The sequence below is a fragment of the Danio rerio genome, chromosome 1 (assembly GCF_049306965.1).
Source record: "Danio rerio strain Tuebingen ecotype United States chromosome 1, GRCz12tu, whole genome shotgun sequence".
NCBI lineage: Eukaryota > Metazoa > Chordata > Actinopteri > Cypriniformes > Danionidae > Danio > Danio rerio.
Genome location: NC_133176.1, coordinates 48,796,529 through 48,821,591, shown reverse-complemented (window position 1 = coordinate 48,821,591; position 25,063 = coordinate 48,796,529). Strand labels below are relative to the sequence as shown.

The following is a 25,063-nucleotide window of genomic DNA, read 5'->3' as shown; positions in this document are numbered from 1 at the left end:
CAGTCATTTGTACTGTTAATCAGATTTCATCATCATAAATTTTCCAATTTTATCTTGTTTAATTATAACAAAGATGCCCAACCTAGGGCCCGCGGGCCAAAGTTGGCCCATGGTAACCTTTGATTTTGGCCAATTTTCGCCATCCCATCTGAGAAGAAATTGGGGCTGATTCCATCAACAGAGCTCGTTATTTCTAATTTAAACGTAATCCTTTTGTTTGTTTGTTTGTTTAATTGTTAAAATACAAAAAAGGAGATGAAATGAAATATTTCCATTAAATATTGCTTCCCCCACAAGTCCAAAGTCATATCATGTTGTACAGGTGAATTGGGTAAGCTAAATTGTCTGTAGTGTATGTGTGTGAATTAGTGTAAATAGATGTTTCCCAGAGATGGGTTGCGGCAAGAAAGGCATCCATTGCGTAAAAACGTGCTGGATACATTGGTGGTTCATTCCGCTGTGGCAACCCCAGATTAATAAAAGTACTAAGCCGAAAAAAAAATGAATGAATGAATGAATCTACAAGCATGGATAAATACAATAAAGAAAAACATACTAATTAGACAAACAGCATTTGATTTTTTTCCCGAGGAGTCGAGCTGTATTCAGGTATACAGTAATTGAATAGTCAAATGTAAAATAATACTGTCTTTTTTTTATAAACAATTCAATCAATATATTGTTACTAAATTAAAAATGGTACAATTTGACATTTAAGACGTTCACACAGTCACAGGCCTCTAAAAGCACTTGCAAAGTGATAGAGTTGGGTCGATAGACAATGCCATCGCTCATTGCGATCCTCCGCCCAGCCCTTGTCGCAGCAACCTGCTTGTGAAAAATACACACTCAGGCCCCATTTACACTAATATATCTTAGTTTTAAAATGGCATTTTAGAGTGGAAACGATCCACGTCCACAATAACGTTTCATTCAGGATTTCTAAAAAAAGCCCTCCTTCCACACTATACCACCGAAAATTCACATTTAATTAATCTTTTCTCTATCTAACAACTAATTTGGTTATGGGTAAAACAATGAGCATGCGGGTCAGGTAATTGAAAAGGTAGGCTACAAGGGCTACATTAGACATTGTACGATGCCAAATAGGTTGACATCACCCAACTCTAGTGATACTCAACATTGCGTAAACTCGCGATGTGACTTTTGAGAAGGATCACAGTGCGATATCCATGCTGAAACGATATATATTGTGCAGCCCTAATATAAAGTTTTACTTGAGCCAATATTTTAAACATTAGTATATCAAATTATGATCAATTCTATTATAAGTAAATGTTGATTTATCTACTTATTTTTCCACCCTATAAAAACCTCATATGCTGGATAAGTTGGCAGTTCATTCTGCTGTGGCGACCCCTGATTAATAATGGGACTAAACCGAAAAGAAATTGAATGAATGTTAGAGATTGTGCTTTCAGAGATTATACACCTTTGTATAATGGCTAACTTATTCTCCCTTATGGAGAGATTCACAGTAAACAAAATGATAATTAAAAAATGATCTCTCAAATCTGATTTAATAGCGGGAAGCTTGAATTTGGCATCTGTGCCTCATTTGCAATCAGAGCGAACTGCTGCTGGCTGTTGTTTAAGCGTCATTATGAGGAGAGAGGACTTCAGTAAAGGTTACAGCTCAGAGGCAGTAGTTCATAAACACTGCTTAATGGAAGCGCGCTCACGGTGCTATGACAGATATACCTTAGAGACGGGAGTGTGTGTGTGTGTGTGAGGTGTGCATTTAAGAGCTTGGAAGCTAAGACAGAATTGCTGGCTAAATGTCTGTATGAAATTGAGCTTAGTTAGAGGTAAAATGTCTCTCTGATAATTTTATTTGCAAGTGTTTGTGTGTGTGTGTGTGCGTGCCACATGCACACTAGAGATTATTAACATAAAAAAGACATGCTGCATACCTTCATAGTGTTTACCAGGCAAGTCTAATATCTTGCTTTAAGTGTGTGAGTCCATGTGTGTGTTACAAGCCTCCGTCATCTCTTTTTGCTGAATTGAATAACATTGTGTGTGTGTGTGTGTGTGTGTGTGTGTGTGTGAGATTCGGAATTGAATCAGCTGTCTCGGGTTTATCGGAATTCATTCTGTATAACTGCATCAATGAATGTTAATTCAGTTTCTGGTTGTTATCAAAGCTTTCCCTCCCGCTCTGAAACAGAGCTCGTTTGAGATGGGAGGGAGTCTGTGATGGGCTTTTGTACAAACATTTTGTTGAATACATAATTTATTACTTCACCAGGAAGAACTGAGATGGAGGACCGCATAGAAAAACGCCTTATCTGCGTTTCCCAAAGCAACCAAAGAAACGGAGATGTATCACCGCGCACAAATGTACACGCTTGTTTTGATTCATTACACATCCTCTCTCGGCCTCTAAAAAATGCACGGTGTCAGGAAACCTTTGAGTCACCTGTCAGACACGCTGCGTAGTCTGTTAGCTCAGTTTAATTGTGTCAGTTTTGCTAGTAAGTCTTGTTTAGATAGTAGTAATCATGTTGGCTCGCTTCTAGTTTTGATCATCGACTGCTTTTAAGATCAATAAGTCTTTCCAAATGGCATTTCAGCTGACACCAGCGAACTGGCCCGGGCCTATTAGAAGCTTTCTGACCGTTGTAGCCAATCCAGGACCCTTGGGGACCATTCTCTCGTCTTAAGCCAATTGTCAATCAGGCCCTAGGCTGCACACAACTGTCTCACAGAAAATCAAGAGAGAGCAATCTATCAGAGCAGGCAGATGCATGGATATTATACAGCACCACAGGGAATGTGCATGTATGTGTAACATTTTTTGTCATCTGTGTCAGTTAAACTTAAGCTTTGTTGGTAACCGTCCAGCAAATGTTGAGTGATGCTTCAATTCTTCACAACGAGCACACTTATACTGTAACAACAGGCATAGATAGATGCCACTTGAGTGGGCATGCATTTATGCATGTCTTGGTACACTTTTATTGAGGCAAATAAGCAACAGTGCTTAAATATAACAATCAAAGCATGTATGAAATGTTTAAAGTAAGAGTTCACCCTAAAACCCTTTACTCATTTATTTGTTCAAAACAGTTTCTTTCTTCTCTTAAACACAAAAAAAGATGCAAATATTTTTGCTTCTTTATTAAACATTTCAGATTTAGAAGTATTCACAGCAAAGTCTGAGATCCTCAAAAAAGGAGGGAAGTTGTATGACAGATATACACTTACTGGCCACTTTATTAGGTACACTTAGTGCTGGTTGGACCCCCTCTTGTCTTCAGAACTGCCTTAATCCTTCGTGGCATAGATTCAACAAGGTACTGGAAATATTCTTCAGAGATTTTGGTCCTTATTGACATGCGTCACGCAGTTGCTGCAGATTTTTCGGCTGCACATCTATGATGTGAATCTCCTCTTCCACAACATCCCAAAGGTGCTCTATTGGATTGAGACCTGGTGACTGTGGAGACCATTTGAATACATTGTCATGTTGAAGAAACCAGTCTGAGATGATTATCTGACATGAAGTGTTATCCTGCTGAAAGTAGCCATCAGAAGATGGGTACACTGTGTTGTACACTGTTTTCCAATCTTCTATTGTCCAATTCAAACCAATGAAGAGCCTGTGCAAATGGCACCTGGTGTGGTCTTCTGCTGCTGTAGCCCATCTGTCTCAAGGTTCAACATTTTGTGCATTCAGAAATGCTCTTCTGCACACCTTGGTTATTTGAGTTACTGTTGCCTTTCTATAAGCTTAAACCAGTCTGGCCATTCTCCTCTGACCTCTGGCATCAACAAGTCAATTGTGCCCACAGAACCACTCATTGCATATTTTCTCTTTTTTGGACCATTCTCTGTAAATCCTAGACATGGTTGTGCATGAAAATCCCAGTAGATCAGCAATTTTGTAAATACTCAGACCAACCCGTCTGACACCAACAACCATGCCACGTTAAAAATCACTTAAATCACCTTTCTTCCCCATTCTGATGCTCAGTTTGAACTGGAGCAGATTGTCTTGACCATGTCTACATGCCTAAATATGTTGAGTAGCTGCTGATTAGACATTTGCGCTAACGAGCAGTTGAACAGGTGTACATAACAAAGTGGCTGGTGAGTGTGTATATATAATGACAGTTTGGAGAGCATAGGAGCACCAAATGATTGCCTAACTAGGTTCAATAGAAGGTTATACAGTTGATTAGCAGTTTTTCTTCTAATGATTTATTAGTAACTTTAAATTTCCCTTTAGAGAGCATGAATGGATTTCTTACTTCTGAAAGCTTACTATTATGCTGTGTTATATATTATATTATTATATAATAGTCAAAGCAACTAAACTAGCAACTAAACTAAATATATACTTTTAAAACAGTTTTCTTGTTTAAAGATTTTTTCCATTTGATGTGTTTATTTTAAAAAATGAATTGGAAAAAATGCAAAACGCTGTGTTTGTTTATTCTGTGTTCATACACTAGGGCAAATAATACTGCTTATGACTTTAACTCAAAAACTATTAGCATCAACTGCAAGTGGAACATGAATTCACACTATACACCTAAATACCTTTTGCTTTCAGAGGTCTGCTCTGTATGGTTAGTGTGTTTCACACATGTATCTAAAATCCCAGCTGTAAATCAGCATAAACCTTTCACCCTATTCTGTAACATAGCATTTGAAAAAAACATATGCAGAGCTGACATTGAGCCTTTAGCTCCTAAAGAGAAAATGTGTGGGAGGTGTGTGTGTGTGTGTGTGTGTGTTTTATTTTATTCATATATTTAATTTTATATTTTGCTAGAGATGGTGCTTTTTATGTATATTTTCAGTTTATATAAAATGCCCTTTTCTTCTGCCTGTGAATAAGTGATACTATAGACTTTAATACCACAAAAATCTATATTACTGTGTCTGTATATAGCAATCTCTGTTTGTGTGTGTGGAGGAAGGTTCATTTGAATAGTTGCTATGGAAACCAAGTGATGTTAAAATGAGAGGCAGAGCCAAATAGAGCATCTTAGTCTCTCCTCCCTCTCTTGTTCACCCAGCTGCTGTTCTCCTAGTCTTCTATCTCCCTATCTAGTTCTTATCCGTGTGCTTCTCTTTAGTTACCTACATTTTAACAAGCGGTGTGTTCAGCTTTTTCATTACTACACTCGCTCTGTCAATGCATCATCCGATTAGCCCTCTAATTTTTCCCTTTTTTTGTGTTTTGAGTTTCTTTTTGCAATTCGTCTTGATACTTTTCCTTTCGCCCTCCACCAATTTTTCTCTCTTTCTTCCTCCCACACTTTGTCCTCCTCCGTCTCTTCTCTCGTCTGCAGCAGAAGAGAGCTAATTCACAATTAGCATGTGTACCTGCAATTAGCACTGACAAACCTCCAATAATTAGCCTTGTAAAAGCAGTCTTCCTTTTTCAAGCGTGTTTGCTTTCTTTCTGAGCAATGCCTCACTTATGTTGTCCTTTCATCTTTTTGTCCTCCTCTTCACCCACCATGCTTTTCTTTCCTGTTTTTTTCTTTTCTTTGCCTGTTCTTTAAAGACCCCTTGAAATGGGTTTTGTGGCTGTTGGGTGGCATGCCGTTTAGACCGTTTCCCTCCCAAAATATCTTGCTGCTTTAAAAAAAAAATGGTCAGAAAGATGCATTTAGCTTTTTTAGGCATTCTTGATGTATAAAATTATGGATTTTCTAGACTGTGAATATGTTTATATATTAACAAACCTTTTAGAAGAAATAAAATACCTTAAATCGAGTAGTTTTATTCACTAATCAGATCCTTTAGTTTTTCATGATTTTTTTGTGTGATTTTTTTTTTTTGCGACTAAAAATTACTGATTTTGTGGTGGCAATTTACACAAATTTGTGGATAAATTTGCAATAAAAATTATATATATATATAATTATATATATATATATATATATATATATATATATATATATATATATATATATATATATATATATATATATATATATATATATATATATATATATATATATATGTGTGTGTGTATGTATGTATGTAAATATGTGTATGTATGTATGTATGTATGTATGTATGTATATATATATTAGGGCTGTAACGATACACCAAACCCACGATTCGGTTAGTATCACGATTTTTGACCCACGATTCGGTTCGTATCACGATTTTTTTTTTTTTTTTCGTGTGGGGTGGGAAAAAAAAGATTTTTAAAACTATTTTTTATTAAATAACATTGGAAAAATCTTTATAAACTAAACATCAAAGAACAATATTAACTATGCAAATTATTAACAATATAAATAGCCATATATAAAATAAATAAATATCCAAAGCTATATCACTTCTGTTTTCTTTGTAACAAAATACTGTTGAAAAACCAAACAGAACTAAACTGCATTGTGTAGATGGTTCAAGCATGTTGAAAATTATTTTTCAATCAAGTTCTCTTACATAGAAAAAGTAAATTAAATAGCTACTAGGGATGCTCATTTCGTTAATTTTGCTAACCGACAACCGCCGCTCATTAATCGGTTATTAACGGTGAACTGGTCAGATTACTATTAATTTTATATTAAACAAATTGACGTGTCTATTTTGTGTCTGACACATTAAATATTGCATTTTAAAATACTGATTTATTTTTATATATTAATAGCGGAACAGAACAACAGAGCATCTTCACGCACCTGCAGTGTTTAGCAAAGAAGAGCAGAATAATCTAAATAAAATGAATAAAATAAATAGGACTGCCCTAAATTATTTTCACTTAAATAATTAATTTATATTACAAAACGAAAATACTGACTGATTCTTTTTAATAACCGACATGGGCTTTTTTTTCCAATCATATGTTTTTTTCTTCCGTCAAATAAAAATAGCTGACTTCCTCAAATTGCTCGCTCCACGGAAAATATGCATTTATTTAATGCCCCGCTGTTATTATAATCACAAAACCTTTTACATTTTTAATAGAAATCATTATTTTAAAGAATATGTCCTGATATAGCTGGTTTCCTCTCTCTCCCTCGCGGTTCAAGTGCGCGCGCTGCGTGATGAAAAGACGGCAACAACGCGCTCATATGTAGACTTTTTGTAAACAGTTTTGTTGTTTAAATATGATATTGCATTAATCTGCGTACATGCTTTAAGCTGTAAAATAAAAAGTAAAGCCTATTTGTTGCGTTTATTACGCAGATCCAGGTCAACATAAGCGCTGCAGCATCAACAGGTCTGTATCAAACAGCAATATTCATCTTCCATTTTGCTTCTTTGGCAAATATGTCTGTAGGCACGGGTTATACGTTATGGTCCCGCAAATTAAGTATGCCTTGCAGTTAAACAAGTGGCCGAAAACGAGGCGCATCACACTGCCTTTATGTTGACAAGGAAAAAAGAAGAAGCGCGGTCCTCTTATAAACGACTGAATCAGCTGGGTATCAATTGCGCAAAAGTGTTGCTGTCTGTGTTGTTACAATAGTAATATTTAATACTATTGTGATATTCAAGATTTGTATATTCATACAGCTCTGGATAACTTAAAACAACGATTAGACCATCAGAGCGGTGTTAATGCGTCCTGAAGTAAAGCGAAACGGCTATAAACTCCAGCAAGATTGTGAAGTGATTATATGCAGAGTCATATACCTTTATCTCTAAATAAAGTATAGCTATAGAAACTGTGTTCATCTTAACTTAAAGCTTCGTCGTGTTTTCTGACCTCACGCACCTGTCAGTCAGCACTCTCAAATGTTCAAACAGAAAGCGCACAGCACGGTTACAGAAAGGTTTGCGCTGTTACCTGACATCTGGTGAAGGCCCATCCCTCTCTGCGCAGCCACATTAACAGTGTGAGCAAATCATCGTATATGCGCTGAAAATCCGGCCGCTTTGATAGCATTGGCAATGTTTCTGGCGTTGTCGGTTGTCAAGCAGGGTTAAGTTAGTTTTGTTTTTGACATCCCTGACACATTCAGACGGTCCCTTACTAAGAGCTTCGTGCGAGCTCTGCCGGCTAAATATTGCGAGGGCTTAAACGGAGCAGTGCTTGTAATGTCTAACGAAAAAAAGTGTTAATTAGCTCAACTTTTGCAGGCACGCGTGACGTTATTGGAAAGGTATCACGGGGTGTGTCACGATTCTCCCTTATCACACCGCGACACAGGATCGTAGATCTGAGTGTCGCGATTTCGGTTTTATATCGTGTATCGTTACAGCCCTAATATATATATATATATATATATATATATATATATATATATATATATATATATATATATATATATATATATATATATATATATATATATATATATATAATGTATCTATCTATCTATCTATCTATCTATCTATCTATCTATCTATCTATCTATCTATCTATCTATCTATCTATCTATCTATATATATATTTATATAAATATAAACACATACATACACACAAATACATATATATATATATATATATATATATATATATATATATATATATATATATATATATATATATATATATATATATATATATATACACACACACACATATATAATTTTTTATTGCAAAATAATAAATATATATATATATAAATAAAACTGCAGCAGATTGTCTTGACCATGTCTACATGCCTAAATACGTTTAGTTGCTGCCATGTGATTGTCTGATTAGAAATTTGTGTTAAAGTGCAGTTGAACAGGTGTACCTAATATAGTGGCTGTATATAGGTTAGGTGGGTACTATGTGGGTTAGGTGGGTACTATGTTATGTGTGCAATCTACGACAATATAAAAATGATTGCAACTTTTTATTGATTTTGCTTGATTGTGCATTGATTCAGTGATCGAAGAATCGCAAAAAAGGATGGGGTCTGACTAATGACTAACTTGTCCTGCTTATATGTTAATAATAATGGAACAATAAATAATTACAGTGTTGCTAAAAGTCATTACAGAAAGATACCTGGCAAATACCAGCCACTGTGTGTATTTTGATGTTTTTTTTGCTGAGAGAATAAGCTGTTTGCTGATAAATCGACTTGTATCTTACCCATCTAATTACATTTAGTATTCATTGTGCACACACACACACACACACACACACACACACACACACACACACACACACACACACACACACACACACACACACACACACACACACACACACACACACACACAAACAAACAAACAAACATTTGTTCTGAAAGTGCTTTACAGTCGAGATCGTTTGAAGTCATGAAGTGCACAAATGTTTGAGCCCTACTATGTCTGCACTGTAAGAAACAAATATCCCCATAAGGGACCAAAAATAGCATTAGTTTAAAACATCTGATGTCAGTGGCAAGCCTCTATCATAAAATGTATGTAATTGTTCTGGCACACAATTTGTTCTTTAAATCTGACAAAACCTCCTTTAGGGATGGTTTTAAAATGTTTCCATGTGAAATGTAAATATGCAATGTTTATTTTGCTAGTGCAGATTGTTATTCTTTAGCTGAACAATTAATCCATGCAAGTTAATCCGCAAAAAAAAAAAAAAAAAAAAAGTGTTTTGGTTCAATCAAAGTCTGACTATTTGCTTAATCTGTTTTTGGAGTGGTGCTCCTTCTCTGATGATGTCAAATTGATGGCTTCAACCGACAATATTCTTAACTACGCCCCTCTTACCGTTAATTTGCCAAAAGCGCAAAAAGAAATCCCCGCCCTCTACTCAATATTCAATTTCAGTTGGAAGTATATTTACTTCTAGTTCATGGTGACTTTAAAAGTAAAGGTACATCAAATATAATTTTTATGAATATATAAAATGCAGTAAATTTAAGGCCTGTTCACTTTAAAAAATAACAGTCACACTTTACAATAAGGTTCATTAGTTAATGTTAATTAATGCATTTATTAAGATGAACAAACTATGAACAATACATTTACTACTGTATTTGTTCATGTTAGTTAACGTTAGTTAATGAAAATACAGTTGTTCATTGTTAGTTCATGTTAACTCATGGTGCATTAACTAATGTTAACAAGCATGGACTTGAATGTTAATAATGCATTAGTAAATGTTCAATTATGATTAATAAATGCTGTACAAGTGTTGTTCATGATTAGTTCATGTTAGTAAATGCATTAACTAATGAACCTTATTGTAAAGCGTTACCAGAATGACGTATTGGGATCCACATCAAAGCACAGCAATACTTTATTTATTATTACAGTTTTGGTTGCGTGTCAATTTAAATGCTCCTGTAAAGCAATTGGCTAGTTTCACACTACAAGTTTTCATTTTGAAGTCTATTTCATGTACATCTAAACTACTTAAACGTGTGTGAAGAAATGGTCACATCCCATCCATAAATATTACATGCTTGGACTACTGTTGTTTTGGTTAGCAAATACTCACTTACCAATTATGACAAACACTGTCTTGTTATAAAATCACACTGCCAGTTTTTGCAGATCCAAGTGATTAAGGATTCCCAGCATGCATTTTTTTGTTTTTAAAAGATGTCTAATAGATGTCTAATAGACGTCTAAACATATTCGTCTTTGCTAAAACAAAGCTAAATTTGGACTGTCAGAGAAAATCCAATAGACATCTAAGAATAGGCCAAGACTGCACTAGTCATCAAACAAACAGAAATGAATGACAAGATATATAAAGTCAGTCTAATCTATAAAGTCAGTCTAATCTGTCTAATTGACGGCTAGTCTAGTTTTGGGCTATTAGGCTATTTTGGGCTATTATTATGTCTATTAGATTTTCACTGATAGCCCAAGTTTAGCCTTGTTTTAGCCAAGCTGTCTACGTTTAGATGTCTATTAGATGTTTATTAAGCACAAAATTGTTTGCTGGGTTGCTTAAAACAAAACTTTTTAAAAGCAAAAATAAAAGCTTTTTTTAGCTTGTTTATTGTGTAAATGTAATAGTAATAATATTAATATTAATAATAATAATAATAATAATACATTTTGTTAATATTGTGCTTTTTTCAAACTCAAAGCGCTAGCAAGAGCACCAAAGCACAGAAGAACATGAAATACACAAAAAAGTAAGAATGATAGTAATGATAAAAATATACATATTAAAATAGGGTCTTATAAGTTATAAGCAATAATAAAAAGATAAGTTTTAAGAAGTATCTTAAAACAGTCTAGGGAACTGGCGTTTCTGATGTTTGTGGGGAGAGCATTCCATAATTTAGGTGCACGATAAGAGAATGCCCTGCCTCCCATGCTGCTAAGTTCAAGTAGGTATTGCTGCAGCCCGGAGACCTGCAAGTGGGAGGAATTACACCGCAAGTAGGTTGGGTGACCTCCAAGTGGGAGGGACTCAAACCGCAAGTAGGTTGGGTTTATCAGGTTACTGTGAGATTGGGTTTAGGGTTGGATTTAGGTGTAGACGTTAATAAAACACAACAGGTTACTGTGAGGTTGGGTTTAGGGTTAGGGTTAGGTGTACAAATTCATAAAGCACAATATTCAAGTCTAAATACAACTAAATAAGGTTTGCCCAGCCCACTTGGAGCTCCAAGACCCACCCACTTGGAGCTGGCTCCGGCCTCCGTTTATACCCTTCTCCCTAAGTTTGCAACGGGGCTGATACAAGATGAGCCCCGAAGCAAAACGTAGATTGCGAGAGGAAGAGTAGGTAGATATCAGGTCACATATATAAATAGGTGCAGAAGCATGAACAGCTTTATAAGTTAAAATCAAGGTTTTAAAATCGATGCGTGACTTAACAGGCAACCAGTGTAACTGCTAAAGTACAGGAGTAATGTGAGAGCGAGATGATGTTTGGGTTAACACACGTGCAGGTGAGTTTTGAACATATTGTAAGATCTTAAGTGAATTGGCTGGCAGACCCCCAAATAAAGAGTTACAAAAATCTAAACGAGACGTAATAAAAGCATGGACAAGTTTTTCAGCATCTGGTGTTTAAAGAGAAATGGACGGATGCGGGCAATGTTGCGTAAGTGATAAAATGTTGTGTTTGTTAACTGTTTAAAATGAGGTTTCAGGCTAAGCTGAGCATCAAAGAGGACACCAAGATTTCACACCTGCATAGAAGAAGTTAAAAGAGATTCATCAACTGTTAACTTGAGATTGCCACATCTATTAACATTAGAGGGTGTGCCAATAAGTAAAATCTCAGTCTTAGAGCTGTTTAAATGTACCCTTATAACATTTTTATAACTCTATCCTAATTGTCAAAGTTATATTATGTTAATTAGTCTTTACAGCTTGATTTATTTTAGGCTTCCTAATTCTGATTAGCTTCATGTAAAAACATTAGAAGTCTTTTGTATGTCCTTAGTGTGTTTGTGTGTGTATTGCCTGCTGCAAACGACCTCATTTCCCAAGACTGCCTATGTTTCTGTGATTTCTGTCCAACATATGTCAATAATGGAGTGGACAGACCCTTGAAATGAGGACATATGCTCTTTTTAAAGCCTCAGGTCTCTTGCTGGTTTAACTTGACTTAACTGTTCACCAGTCAGATTCAATGTAGTTTTTAATGTGAATTCAGCTCACAAACTAAAACGTTCTCCCTCTCTTTCTCTGTCTGCAGGGACTGTACCTTCACTCCTCCGCCATGCTTGTCAGCCTCCACCTCTCCTCTTCCCCTTTCTCCGACTGCCGCGTCCTGTCTTTCGTCTCCCTTGTTTCCTCCTTCAAACTGCCCCTCTACATCTCGCTCCTTCTCCTATCGCTCTTCTTCTTCCCCACCTGCGAGTCTCGCCGCGGAGGTGGGATCGGGACGCCCACCGGAGGCATGAACAGCCAATCGATTATCAGTCCTCCTCATTATCCACCACCAGGAGTCAGTCCAGTGGGTCCTCCCATGTCACCAAAGTTTGCTCAAGGCCTTAGCATCGCGGTGATCCTAGTGGGAAACTCCAGCGAGGTGTCGCTTTCTGAAGGTCTGGAGAAAGAGGACTTTCTACACGTGCCTCTTCCACCGAAAGTCGAGCTGGTCACCATGAATGAAACCGACCCTAAGAGTATCATCAACCGCATCTGTGCTCTGATGTCACGCAACTGGCTCCAGGGTGTGGTGTTCGGGGATGATACCGATCAGGAGGCCATCGCCCAGATATTGGACTTCATCTCGGCTCAGACGCACATCCCCATTCTGGGTATCCGTGGAGGGTCTTCCATGATCATGGCTGCCAAGGTATGATAAACGCAACCACCAACTAGACGTTTTAGGTGCAAAGGTTTTTCAGATGAGTGCAATTTATCTTTTATTTTGGTTAAAAGACCACATGTTTATTTTTGGTGAATAAATCAATTCCGGAGTGTTACAGATAAAGGATATTCTTCAAAGGTCCATCAAATTAAAAACAAGAGTTTCTATTTCTAATAAATACAGATTTTAACTTAAAGATTTTTTCAGAGAACTTAAAGTTCAAATTGTTTTCATCAATAAAATACATTTTTTGAGCAATCCCAGCAATCAAAGGGAGTAAGCATGACGTTAGATTGACTTTGTACCCCAACGTCGTGTGACATTGCACTTTGGGTGAAAATGAAAATTGGGTTGACGTCAGAACCCAACGTCATTGTCCAACATCGGACAGACATTGCATTTTGGTCACTTACCTAAAAACAACCAAATATCAATGTCTAATGATGTTACAGCTTGATGTTGTGTGGAAGTTACCACTACGACATCTATCAGATGTTGTATTTTAGTTGCCATACCTGACGAATAAATGTCTATATTTGACGTCAATATGACGTTGGCTTAACATTGTATTTTGGTCACTCATCAACTTAACACTTTACAACCTATATTTAACCTAATATTTATATTTGGTTTATACTTCTGCGTCGAGTGATCGGCGTGACCCACGGAGTATGCCTTCCACGTTGCCATGCATTTATACCTCTGCATGCTGTTTGTGTTGCTCTGCAATAACACTTCCGAAACACTAGATGGCAGTAGGTTTTTAAATTCCTCTGTGTCAAGTTTCTTCGCGGGTGTTTTGTTTTTTCTGAATGCTACAAGTAGCTCAAACTCGCTCATTCAGAGGCAGGAGCCGGCAGATGTGCATCAAATCATAAGGTAAACACAAAATAACGGTTTTCATCTTGAGCTCCTTCAGGGGACTCCACGCTTGTAAAAACTCGCTCCATCAGATGTGCGTGGCTCTCGGTCCCACCCACACTCGTCAGCGATACTAAAGCTGACTAATCACAGAGCTTGCGCTACGCATTGTGTGTCAGTATTGGCGTCACCATTATCATACGTGTGCGCCTGGCGCAAAGGTATAAATTAGCCTTTATGATGTTGTGTGCCCACTGGAATCATCTTAGAATGATTTCTGAAGGGTCATGTGACACTGAGGTCTGGGGTACTGATGGCATCACAATAATTAATTGCGATATAAAATAAATCAAAATAGAAATTTTACATTACTGTACATTGCATTAAAACAATAAAAGGTCTTACTCTGAGATCCCAAACCTTTGATTAAAGGTTTGATCAAAAATATATTTATAATATTTTTATTTAAAATATATATATTAAAGTGTGATATAAAGTTGCTATGTCTAATCATGCTAGACAATTTCATCAATAAAAATGTAAATTATATTAAATGTTAATACTGTTATTTATATTATATGTCATGTATATCAACATACAAAGTAACATTATTTAGCTTTTATTATCATAATTAATTAATTATTTAATTCATTCATTCTTTCATTTATTATTTAACATTTATTTTGTTTTAAGCAAACACTCCAAAACATAAGTTAATTATTAATTTAAGGTAATTATTTTTTTGAAATATACTTTTGAAATGTAAAAGATAACTGTTTGAAATGTAAGAGATAAAAAGTCTAGTTTTAGTATAGATTCACAAGTAGAGAGTCAGATTAGATGACTAACTTTAAAAACGACTTGTTGAATTTCATATAAACCATTGATTCCATTTGTGAGCAGCAGTGAATTGTGTATTGTAATGCATATCAGAGCATCTTTGATTAGGATGCTTTGGAGTAGCTGCCTGTTAAGACAGTAGACTCACTAGGGTTTGGAAGAGAGCCACTCTGTCTTTTCTTTTGGCCTCAATATCTTCCTTTACCCACATGAATGTTTACACTCATACACCTGCAAATTCTCTTCTTTCTCTTTCTTTTCCGCCAAGGTCAAAGTTGTGTAATCGGTGTCAGACTTATGCCCGCTGTTAAATCAGTGGTGGTCTGAACTGCTGGAACAGATGTGCTGGAAGGCGTAGTTCTGTGTTCTGTTGTTAACTACCTGCATTGTGCTTCATTAAGATGACCGTGGCAGACGAAAGGGAGAGAAAATTAGAGGGAAAATAAAGGCTATGCAGATTTGTTTTTCATAAGAGTGTTTTTTTTCTGGCCAATAAGAAAAAGGTAATAAAAAAAGATGAGACGTAGGGAGAAAAGTGCAGAAAGAGAAGGAAAATGTCAGAGGGACTTTTTGTAAATGCCACACGGTAAAAAACAGGGAGTCAAGTACATTCATTTTGTCATCTTGGAGAAGAGGAAAAACAGAAAGGGACAATAACTGCAGACACTAGCAGTGTTAAATACACCCTGCAAACAAATATTACCTAGACTTTAGCACAACATTCGCAAGCGTGTTGCAGCTGCATTCATAATCATGGCTGTCCCGATGAGACCTATTTTTAAACAGTTTTTCGGAAGCTCAGTACCCCGGTGTTCTCAGGGTGCTTGAAGGGGCAGCCATTATACTGCTGAAAGACTGGTGGTAAATCAATGACCCCCATCCTGAGTTTTAATGGAACAGGTTCCATTATATTTCCAAGACACTATTCATCCAAACGCAGACCGCACAGTACATTTCCAAGACGAAGTTCAGCAAGGCCACATCAGTTTTCCTGATGCTTTGATGTTTATGGCTGCAGATGGTTGATGTGTCTAGATCTTGTTAAAGAGAATCATGCTTGAGACGACCCGAAAATTGAAAAGTGAACAGTTGATGTGATGGTGTATTTTCAACAAAGGAATTTTAGAAACTGACTGAGAACCTTAGATGTTGAAATGCTGCAGATTGCAAACCAATTCAAAGTTAATATTGATCATGTATCTTAATATGTAGGAAATTTATTGAGGGTTGAAGCACTGAATAGAGGTTTAAGAATGCTTTTTGAACTTAAAGTTTGACTTTTTTTCTAGTAAAAATATCTAAAATATCTTAAAACATGGTGTTTTCAAAGTAGCAAATATTCTATTGTTTTTTAGAAATAAGTTAATATTAGGTGAGCATTTATTTTTAAAGGTGCCATTAAATTAAAATAACATTTTTTACATGTCAATAACAGTATTGTCAGTTTTTTTTTAGATATCTATAAGCTAGTGTGCTTCAAAACAGTGATAAAGTTTGCTTTGAGTAGATATAAAACTGATATAAACATATTTAGCTTGTAGTTTGTCACTTCCGCCTAAATTTATCAACGTTTTTTCATGTCACCTCATGCTACAGTTTCTCATCAAATCGAGACCAATCAAATGCTCTCTAGGATCTGACATGGCCCGCCCCCTTTAAGACAATACTCATTTGCTTTTCAATTGAGGCGCTTGAGTTCAACCACTCTCACTGGCAGAGCAGTGATAAAGCAAAACGCTATTGGCTGTTTATAAAAAGGGGAGGGGCTTCTCTATGTCCCACCCTCTCATTGTGGTTTGATTAAGATTACATCATACATCAAATAAAACTGCATATTTCAAAGCACTGCCAGTGGAATAAGCATTATTTCCAATCAAAAACAAGATTAAATTACTTTTTATCCCATTTTATCCTACTAAATTTTGACTTATTTTGAAAACAAAACAATATTTTTGACTTGTCTAGAAAATGCTTTTTTACTGTTAAAAAAATGCTGGGTTTCACACAGTAGATTTGTGTTGGGACAACATCAAGAAACACTCGTTTTTACAAATATAATCTTTGATTGAACTAATAACTTTTAAGTCCCCCCCCCCTCCAAAAAAAAAAAAAAATCTCCAACTGTGTTGTTTTAGCTCATTTTAAATAAGTAGTTTGAACAAACAGCCATCATCATTTTTTGAATGTTGACTGAAGAATTTTGATATTTAGACTTCAGAAAAAAGACTAAAACTTAAGGTAAGAAAAGCATTTTTTTGACAGCGTATAATTAAATACACTCATGCATCACTGAATAAATCACAAAAGCTATCATTAACTGAAAGATAGCTGTCATAATCTTTTATCAACACTTGAAAATATGACCAGTTAATTAATATTAGTTAATCCAGTAACTAACTATAACTGACAATGAGCAGTACAGTTGTCACAAATGCTTCAGAAGTATTTTCATGTTCTTCAAACCCTAATGTAAAAACTTACAGTTGAAAGATATTATTAATGGATATTTTTTGAAAAATAATAAGACTAAAAATCAAATCAGAAACTCATTGGAAACCTGTTGAAAAGTTCTTTGCACTTACTGGTCAGCCCCCTGCACTTAAATTGCACATTATACAATAAGAGCACAAAACAGCACACAGTCTGAATAGCTTGAAAATTATAATATGTTGTCCCTGTTACATGCGTCACTGTCATTCATAAACCCTTTCCTGCGACTTCACGGGATAGTAACGTGAACGTCACAAGCATACGTCAGAATTTTGACGAAAGTAGTTTGTCATCAAACATTAATTCATTAATTTTCCTTTGTCTTAGTTCCTTATTTATCAGAGGTCACCACAAATGAACCACCAACTATTCCAGCATATGTTTTATGCAGCGGATGCCCTTCATGTCACAAACCCAGTACTGGGAAACACCCATACACACTTATACCAAATGTCTTTGGACTGTGGGGGAAACCGGAGCACCCGGAGGAAACCCAATGCGAACACGGGGAGAACTTGCAAACTCCACACAGAAAACAACTAGCCTAGCCAGGACTCAAACCAGCCACCTTCTAGCTGTGGTGTGACAGTTCTAACCACTGAGCCACTGTGCCACCTTGCAAAAAATGATATGTATTTTGCATACTAAATTGCCATGCTGATTTTTTTGCATACTAAAACAAGAATTTCATTTTGGATGCAGCGACTGAGTTCGAAGGAATTGCCAACTGATCCATGATTTTTCCCTTGTTCCCATAGTGTGACACGAAGTAGGCCAAGGGTGCTGAAGTTGACTCAAGTTGACTTGTAAAATACAACAACTTTATAAAATTGTTTAATTTTTTTATGTCTCCCATTAATTTTAAATGCACGTAGATCCGGTTTAAGCGCATTGGGGATGTTCGACTCGTCTGTCAGCAATCCCTTTGTTCTAGATCTATTTTCTGCCGTATCTGCAGGCTGTTACAAGGAGTGGAGCTCTTTTAGTGTTGGTGTAGGGTTGTTAAAACAAGCCACATCCTCTTGTAAGCCACCGAGGAGCTCGATAAGGGGCTAATTGAATTAGTGGAAACATTTTACCATGCCTGATGCCTTTCCGTTCAACTACATATACAGTGCTCAACATAAATGAGTCCATCCCGTTTTAAAAATTATTATTTTCATTCATATTTCAGTGAATATAGGTCATGTATTTTCTAGCATTTAAACAAAATAGATGAATTAAAATATATATATTTATTAAAATATAATTTTAGTCACCAAACATCTTTGGAAATAGGAAGATCATTCTTTTAAATTCATGCAAAATATTAGGAAACAAATTACAACCTACAAAATTTCAACTAAATTTTCTGAATATTTTTGCTTCTCTTGAATTTTGCTCTTTTTAAATGTATTATTTAATATTTTTTCCAACATTTATATTTGGGTGTACTAATTTTGGACCATTACCATAAGTTATTTTGTTAGATTAGCTTTAGATTTGGCTTCAGTGCTGATTAATCTAATGTATATGCACAGATACTGTAACGCTTCCTATAGAAAAAATTTATTTAAATGAGAAATTTTATGACGGATGTACTCATAAATGTTGAGCACTGTACATAAACGTACTGTTAGCTTCCTCTCTATGAGCATTGAAGAGTATGTATGGAAATCTATAGATTTAGATTACATAAAGAAAGTGATAAAAGGTAAACTGTCTCGTGTACACACAAACGTCATTATGAGGAATATTAAGAGTCTCTAACTTTACCCTCTGACATCATAAATCAGTTAAACTCCACTAACTGTAGGCAAATGATGTGCCGACTTATCCGTTCCATGTGCTTTACCCGGTGTTAATGGGGAGTCACAGGAGCACTGGGATACTTAATGAGCACAGTCGCACTGCTAATTTCATGCTTAATGGGAACACACACAAAATCAGCCACTCTCGCTGGCCCACAGAAGCATTAGATGAGCATGTTGTATATAGCCAGGACAGTTTAGACAGTGAGTGTGTTGTCAAACCGCTCATCTCATGCACCTGCCCGCAATACTTTTGCTTGTTTGCTTTCTGATATGCACGTATACTCCGAAAGAGCTTTTGCATTGCGGTCACTTGTGCCTTTGATGTTTTTAGCCTGCCACATCTGTCTGTTTTTTTTCTCTTTCCAAATGTTTCATTTAATCAGTTGAATGTGAATCCACATGAATGCATTTTTGCATATGTGATAATATGGGTCTGTTATTCTGCAACATTGATTCAGCATGCAGTGGGGATTCAAACGTCCACACTGAAATTTTATATTTAATAGAAATATATCAATTCTATGAATAAAGCTATATTTAAACTAGGTAGTACTTCACATAAAGCAACAGTGGATGAAATGAGTACAACGTCAATTCTACACACAGAAGGGTGTTAAAGACAGCACATGAGAGATGTCTTGATCTAAAACATAATATCAACACATATATTAAGACACTTAATTTAATCAAATCTGAGAGAAATTTATCTCTGGAAATCTACTGTGCCAGAAGTCAGACACAGCTAAATGTTTGTTAATAAATACAAAAAAAAAATAAAAAAATAAAAAATAAAAATTCTTATTAAGCTGTGCTGTTTATACACTCTCAATGAAGGAACATAAATCTCTTCGATGTTATTACAAATATTTTCATTTATGTTTTAAAAATATATGAATTTTTCATGAGTTTGGAACGACATGAGGGTGAATAAATGATGACAAATTTTACATTAATTTTATCATTAAAAATGTAGTTTTGATCGAAGCAGCATGACAATTTAACATTTTATAGTATTTTTAATCAAAAAAGCAAAATTATGATATGTTGAGAGTGGTTGTGATTAAAGCAATGGTGAAACTAAATACTGAGACACACCGCAGCACCTGGAGAAAACCCACACCAACATGGGGAGAACATGCAAACTCCACTCAGAAATGTCAACTGATACAGCCGGGACTCGAACCGGCGACCTTCTTGCTATGAGCTGACAGTGTTAACAACTGAGCCACCGTTTCCACCCCCAAAACCTGAACACAAATCTTTAAATTCAATTAGACACATGCAATAAAGAGAGCTGTTTTCCCTTGTGGACTTGTGAATGGAGAGTCTTTTTTTTAAGACACACTCAGTGTCAGCCTGATCGTATCAGTGTCTTGTTTCAAATGATCCTCCACTCCACCTCTCCATAAATCTCAACGCTCGGCTGTAAAAAAAAAAAAATCTTTGTTGCACACAAACGCTTCAGAAGTGTCTGTTATTGATTGAAAGCTCTGTCAGCATCGCAGGGGAAGCTGTGCAACACTTTTGCACCTTACAAGCGAACACTTGTGACCCATGTTTCAGTGTGCTGCTTCTCGCTGTTTGATGTTTCATGAATACCATAGTTATGAAACTACAAAAAGATTTATAGTGGCATTGAGGTATTGATTTAACCCCGAAGAAGAAAATAGTTTGTAAAATGTATTTAACGGCTAAAATGCTTCAAAACTCATAAATATTATTACAATATTTTAATGTAGTTTAAATGCAGCTTATCCCTGTGAATTTACAGAGGGTCATCTAAAACATTTTAGATGCTGTAATAATGATGGTGAACATATAAAATCTAAATGGAAATGGGGACACTGCAAATATTGATTTTTATTATTATTATTATTATTATTATTATAATTTGCTTATTAGTGAATTACAAAATATCTTTATTTTCACTTTTGATCAATTTACTGCATCATTGAGAACTATGAGAAAATAATAATTACTAAACCCAAACGCTTGAAGAGGTGTGTGTAATATAATATTTTTATGGCAAAAAAGTATTTAAAAATCTTTCTGGTTGCATCATCTCCTTTTTGCTTCAAGTACAGCAGAACATGAGTTGCATTATGTCCCTACACAGTTTTAATCAGCCTGATCATTTTGGTCTTCACAATGATTTGTTTCTTTGGTTTGCATTTTTCCAAGTCATAAACCTTTTACATTTATTTCTGAATAGAAAATTCTGTTTGAGTTTAAAGTACACATGAAATGTTGATTTTCTTAGCTTTTATTGCCAGCTTTGTGGTGAACAATTCATCTGTGCATGTCATTAAGAAATGTAAAATTTTTACAAAAGCAATACAATTTTTGCAGCATTGTATAATACAGTGTAATACCGTAAGAAATAAGGAGAAATACAAAAATAAGGAGAAATTCAAAAATTAGCGCTAAGGCAGTGGTAGGAAACCTATGGCTCTCGAGCCATATGTGTCTCTTTGATCAAAATATATGGCTCTTTGATAAAATATATAAAATAACCACAGATACTTATTTTACAAAGACAAAATACAGTAAAATGTTTGTGTACTGAAAAAATCAATTACAGTAACAGTTTTGTAATCAATTTTTACAGTAACTTAAAAGTACTGTAAAAATACAAAAGTTAGCATTGTATTAGCATTAGCGTACAAATTAGCATTGTATAAAACAGTTTAAGTTTTGTAAAATGAGCAGAAATAAGATAATAAAATAAAGATACTTAAAATTACCAAATGTAAAAATACAGTAAAATACTCATGTACTGTAAAATTAATTACAGTACAGGGCTCAACAATAAGGACTGCCTGATGGCCCACAGCCAGCGTGTGAGATGCTCGGGACAGTAGACAGGATCGTTACTGGCCCGATCGGGCCACTAATGCCCTGTCACTAAAGTTTAATTTGCCTGTGACTATTTGTCAATTGCGTGCAAATACAGTCAGAATAGAGAAACCGTTTCTGTTTTTAAGCCTTCAAATGCTACCTTCTCGGTTCCTCTTATCTGATTGGATGTTTTGAGCATGTTATTTTTTCCGTAACAACCAGTACAGCGAAGAGACAGCAACATGGTGGAAAACATTTGTCTCTAACGTCTTGGAAGCTGACATTTACGAGGGTACACCACGACTAAAAAAAATGAAGTGATGTTTTGTACAGTTTGCCGCTAGTTTGGGAGGTCAGTCATCTTTTGTTTTGCAAAAAAATACCTGCACATTTTGCTACTTTTGTTTGCAAAATACTTTATTAACATTTTTTAAATATTTCAATTCTAGATTTACAAACATTTTGACATTTTTTTTTATTTGTGGCTAAGAAATAGCTATTAACTTTTTTGGGTGGGGCCAGTGACAATATTGGCAGGGCAAGTAAAAATCTGAACCACTGGTCCGATCGGGCCAGTAGAAAAAATCCTTAGCGTTGAATCCTGCAGTAACTAATTATTGATTCTGCTATATAACTGTATACTGTATAGTTGCAAGTTCATATACTTTTGAAATATTTTACAGCATAGTATAATACAGTATAATACTGTAAAATAATCAGAAACACTTAATTACCAAGTCCAAAAATACAGTAAAATGTTCACGTACAGTTCATTACAGTAACTGTTCTGTAGTCCATTTTTACTGTAACTTAAATGTTACCGTGCTGCCAATAGCCTACTGAAAAAATCAGGAACATCGCTAACAGTCTAAATACAGGCAAAATAATAAAACACACACACCAACCAAACTGCTGCCGAACGAGTGAATGCAAGTGAGAAAAGGCAAGAATGGATAGAGAGAAGGAAGGATGAATATGACAGCTGGAGAGGGAGGTGGAAAAAGACTAGAGTGGGAGAGAGAGAGGAAAGGAAGAGGGGACTGTTTTAAAATGAAACACGTGGGTGTGAAACAGAGGAAGAGGAAGGCACTCAACATGCAGTTACAACACGCTTACATCTAAATAGAGGCATTCAGAAACACAAAGAAAAAGCAGAAGAACGTGACTTTGGGAGAAACGCGGCATTAAGAAACGATCACAGGCGGGTGAAAAAGAAGTGTTATAGGACGAATGGATGGAGAATATAAAAGAGCGGAGCGCGGGTGCCCAGGCACAGATGGGGGAGTGAATGCACGCATGTGAAGGAACGAGAGAGATGTGTGACATGCCACAGAAGGTGGTGGTTAAATAGAGGGATTGAAGAGTGTTTTCAACCCTGTCTTTTTCTTAATAATTACTTTTACACCCTCGCTCTCTTTTCTGTCTTTCTCTACCCCACCCCAACCCCAAACACACTCTGTGGGCTGCATTGGTTGGCATGGCAACCGCTGCTACATACATTTCTATATATATGTGTGTGGAAGGAACGAAAGACAACGAGGGAGTCGGGAAAAGGCAGAAGAGCACATTCAGAACTAGAGCGTTTCAGTTGCTCTGCACTGAAATGTTGTCATTTTACGGAAAGAAGAATGCATTTAGATGTGTGCTGTTATTTTGAAACGCAACACCACTTAATATTTGAGTTCTGTAAGATGTGTTTGAAAGAAATCTCTCACCACGTTTGCATTCATTTGGTCAAATGTACAGTTGAAGTCAGAATTATTAGCCCCCCTGTTTATTTTTTGCCAAATTTCTGTTTAACAGGAAGAAGATTTTTTTTCAACACATTCCTAAACATAATAGTTTTAAATAATCATTTCTAATAACTGATTTATTTTATCTTTGCCATGATGACAGTAAATAATATTTGACTAGATATTTTTTAAGACACTTCTATACAACTTAAAGTGACATTTAAAAGCTTAACTAGGTTACATAGGTTAACTAGGCTGGTTAGGGTTATTAGGCAAGTTATTGTATAATGATGGTTTGTTCTGTAGACTATTGAAAAATATAGAGCTTAAAGGGGCTAATAATTTTGTCCATAAAATGGTGTTTAAAAAAATTAAAAACTGCTTTTATTCTAGCCAAAATAAAACAAATAAGGCTTTCTATACAGAAGAAAAAATATTATCAGACATACTGTTAAGATTTTTTTGCTCTGTTAAACATAATTTGGAAAATATGTAAAAAAGAATTCCGACTTCAACTGTATATTTGAAAAGTAAGACTTTCTAAATGTAATTGATGTCAAAGCTGAAATTTGTTATCAGTTTCTTCAGTGTCGCATTATCATTCTGTTTTTTTGCTGATTTGCTGCTCATATCATATTTTTTTTTAAACGGATAATGGAGGAAACCGTGACACATTTTCTTTAGTGATTTTAAAAATCTATTACATTTACATTTTACATTTACATTTAGTCATTTAGCAGACACTTTTATCCAAAGCGACTTACAAATGAGGACAAGGAAGCAATTTACACAACTAAGAGCAACAATGAATAAGTGCTATGGGCAAGTTTTAGGTCTGTAAAGTCTAAGAAGGGAAGTATTAGTAGTATTAGTGTTTTTTTTTTTTTTTTGGGTACAGTTAGTGTGATATTCAGAGAGGCAATTGCAGATTAGGAAGTGTAGTGGAGACTAAATAGTTGAGTTTTTAGTCGTTTCTTGAAAGTAGCGAGTGACTCTGCTGTTCTGATGCAGTTAGGGAGTTCATTCCACCAACTGGGCAGATTGAGCGTGAGCGTTCGCGAAAGTGATTTCTTCCCTCTTTGGTATGGAACCACGAGGCGACGTTCATTCACAGAACGCAAGTTTCTGGAGGGCACATAGATCTGCAAAAGTGAGTGCAGATAAGAAGGAGCAAGGCCAGAAGTCACTTTGTAGGCAAACATCAGAGCTTTGAATTTGATGCGAGCAGCAACTGGCAGCCAGTGCAAACGGACTAGCAGCGGAGTGACATGTGCTCGTTTAGGTTCATTGAAGACCACTCGTGCTGCTGTATTCTGGAGCAGTTGAAGAGGCTTGAT

At 35.7% G+C, this 25,063-nt stretch overlaps 1 protein-coding gene across 9 annotated transcripts in view; it reads left to right on the top strand.

The window, feature by feature from the left end:
• Positions 1-25,063, top strand: part of grin2bb (glutamate receptor, ionotropic, N-methyl D-aspartate 2B, genome duplicate b) — a 193,567-nt gene that overhangs the window by 26,938 nt on the left and 141,566 nt on the right. For all 9 annotated transcript variants that reach the window (XM_073946063.1, XM_068219735.2, XM_068219733.1 and 6 more), the window contains one exon: positions 12,551-13,156. In XM_073946063.1, coding sequence (XP_073802164.1) covers positions 12,551-13,156 — 606 coding nt within the window. The remainder of the gene's footprint in view (positions 1-12,550; positions 13,157-25,063) is intronic.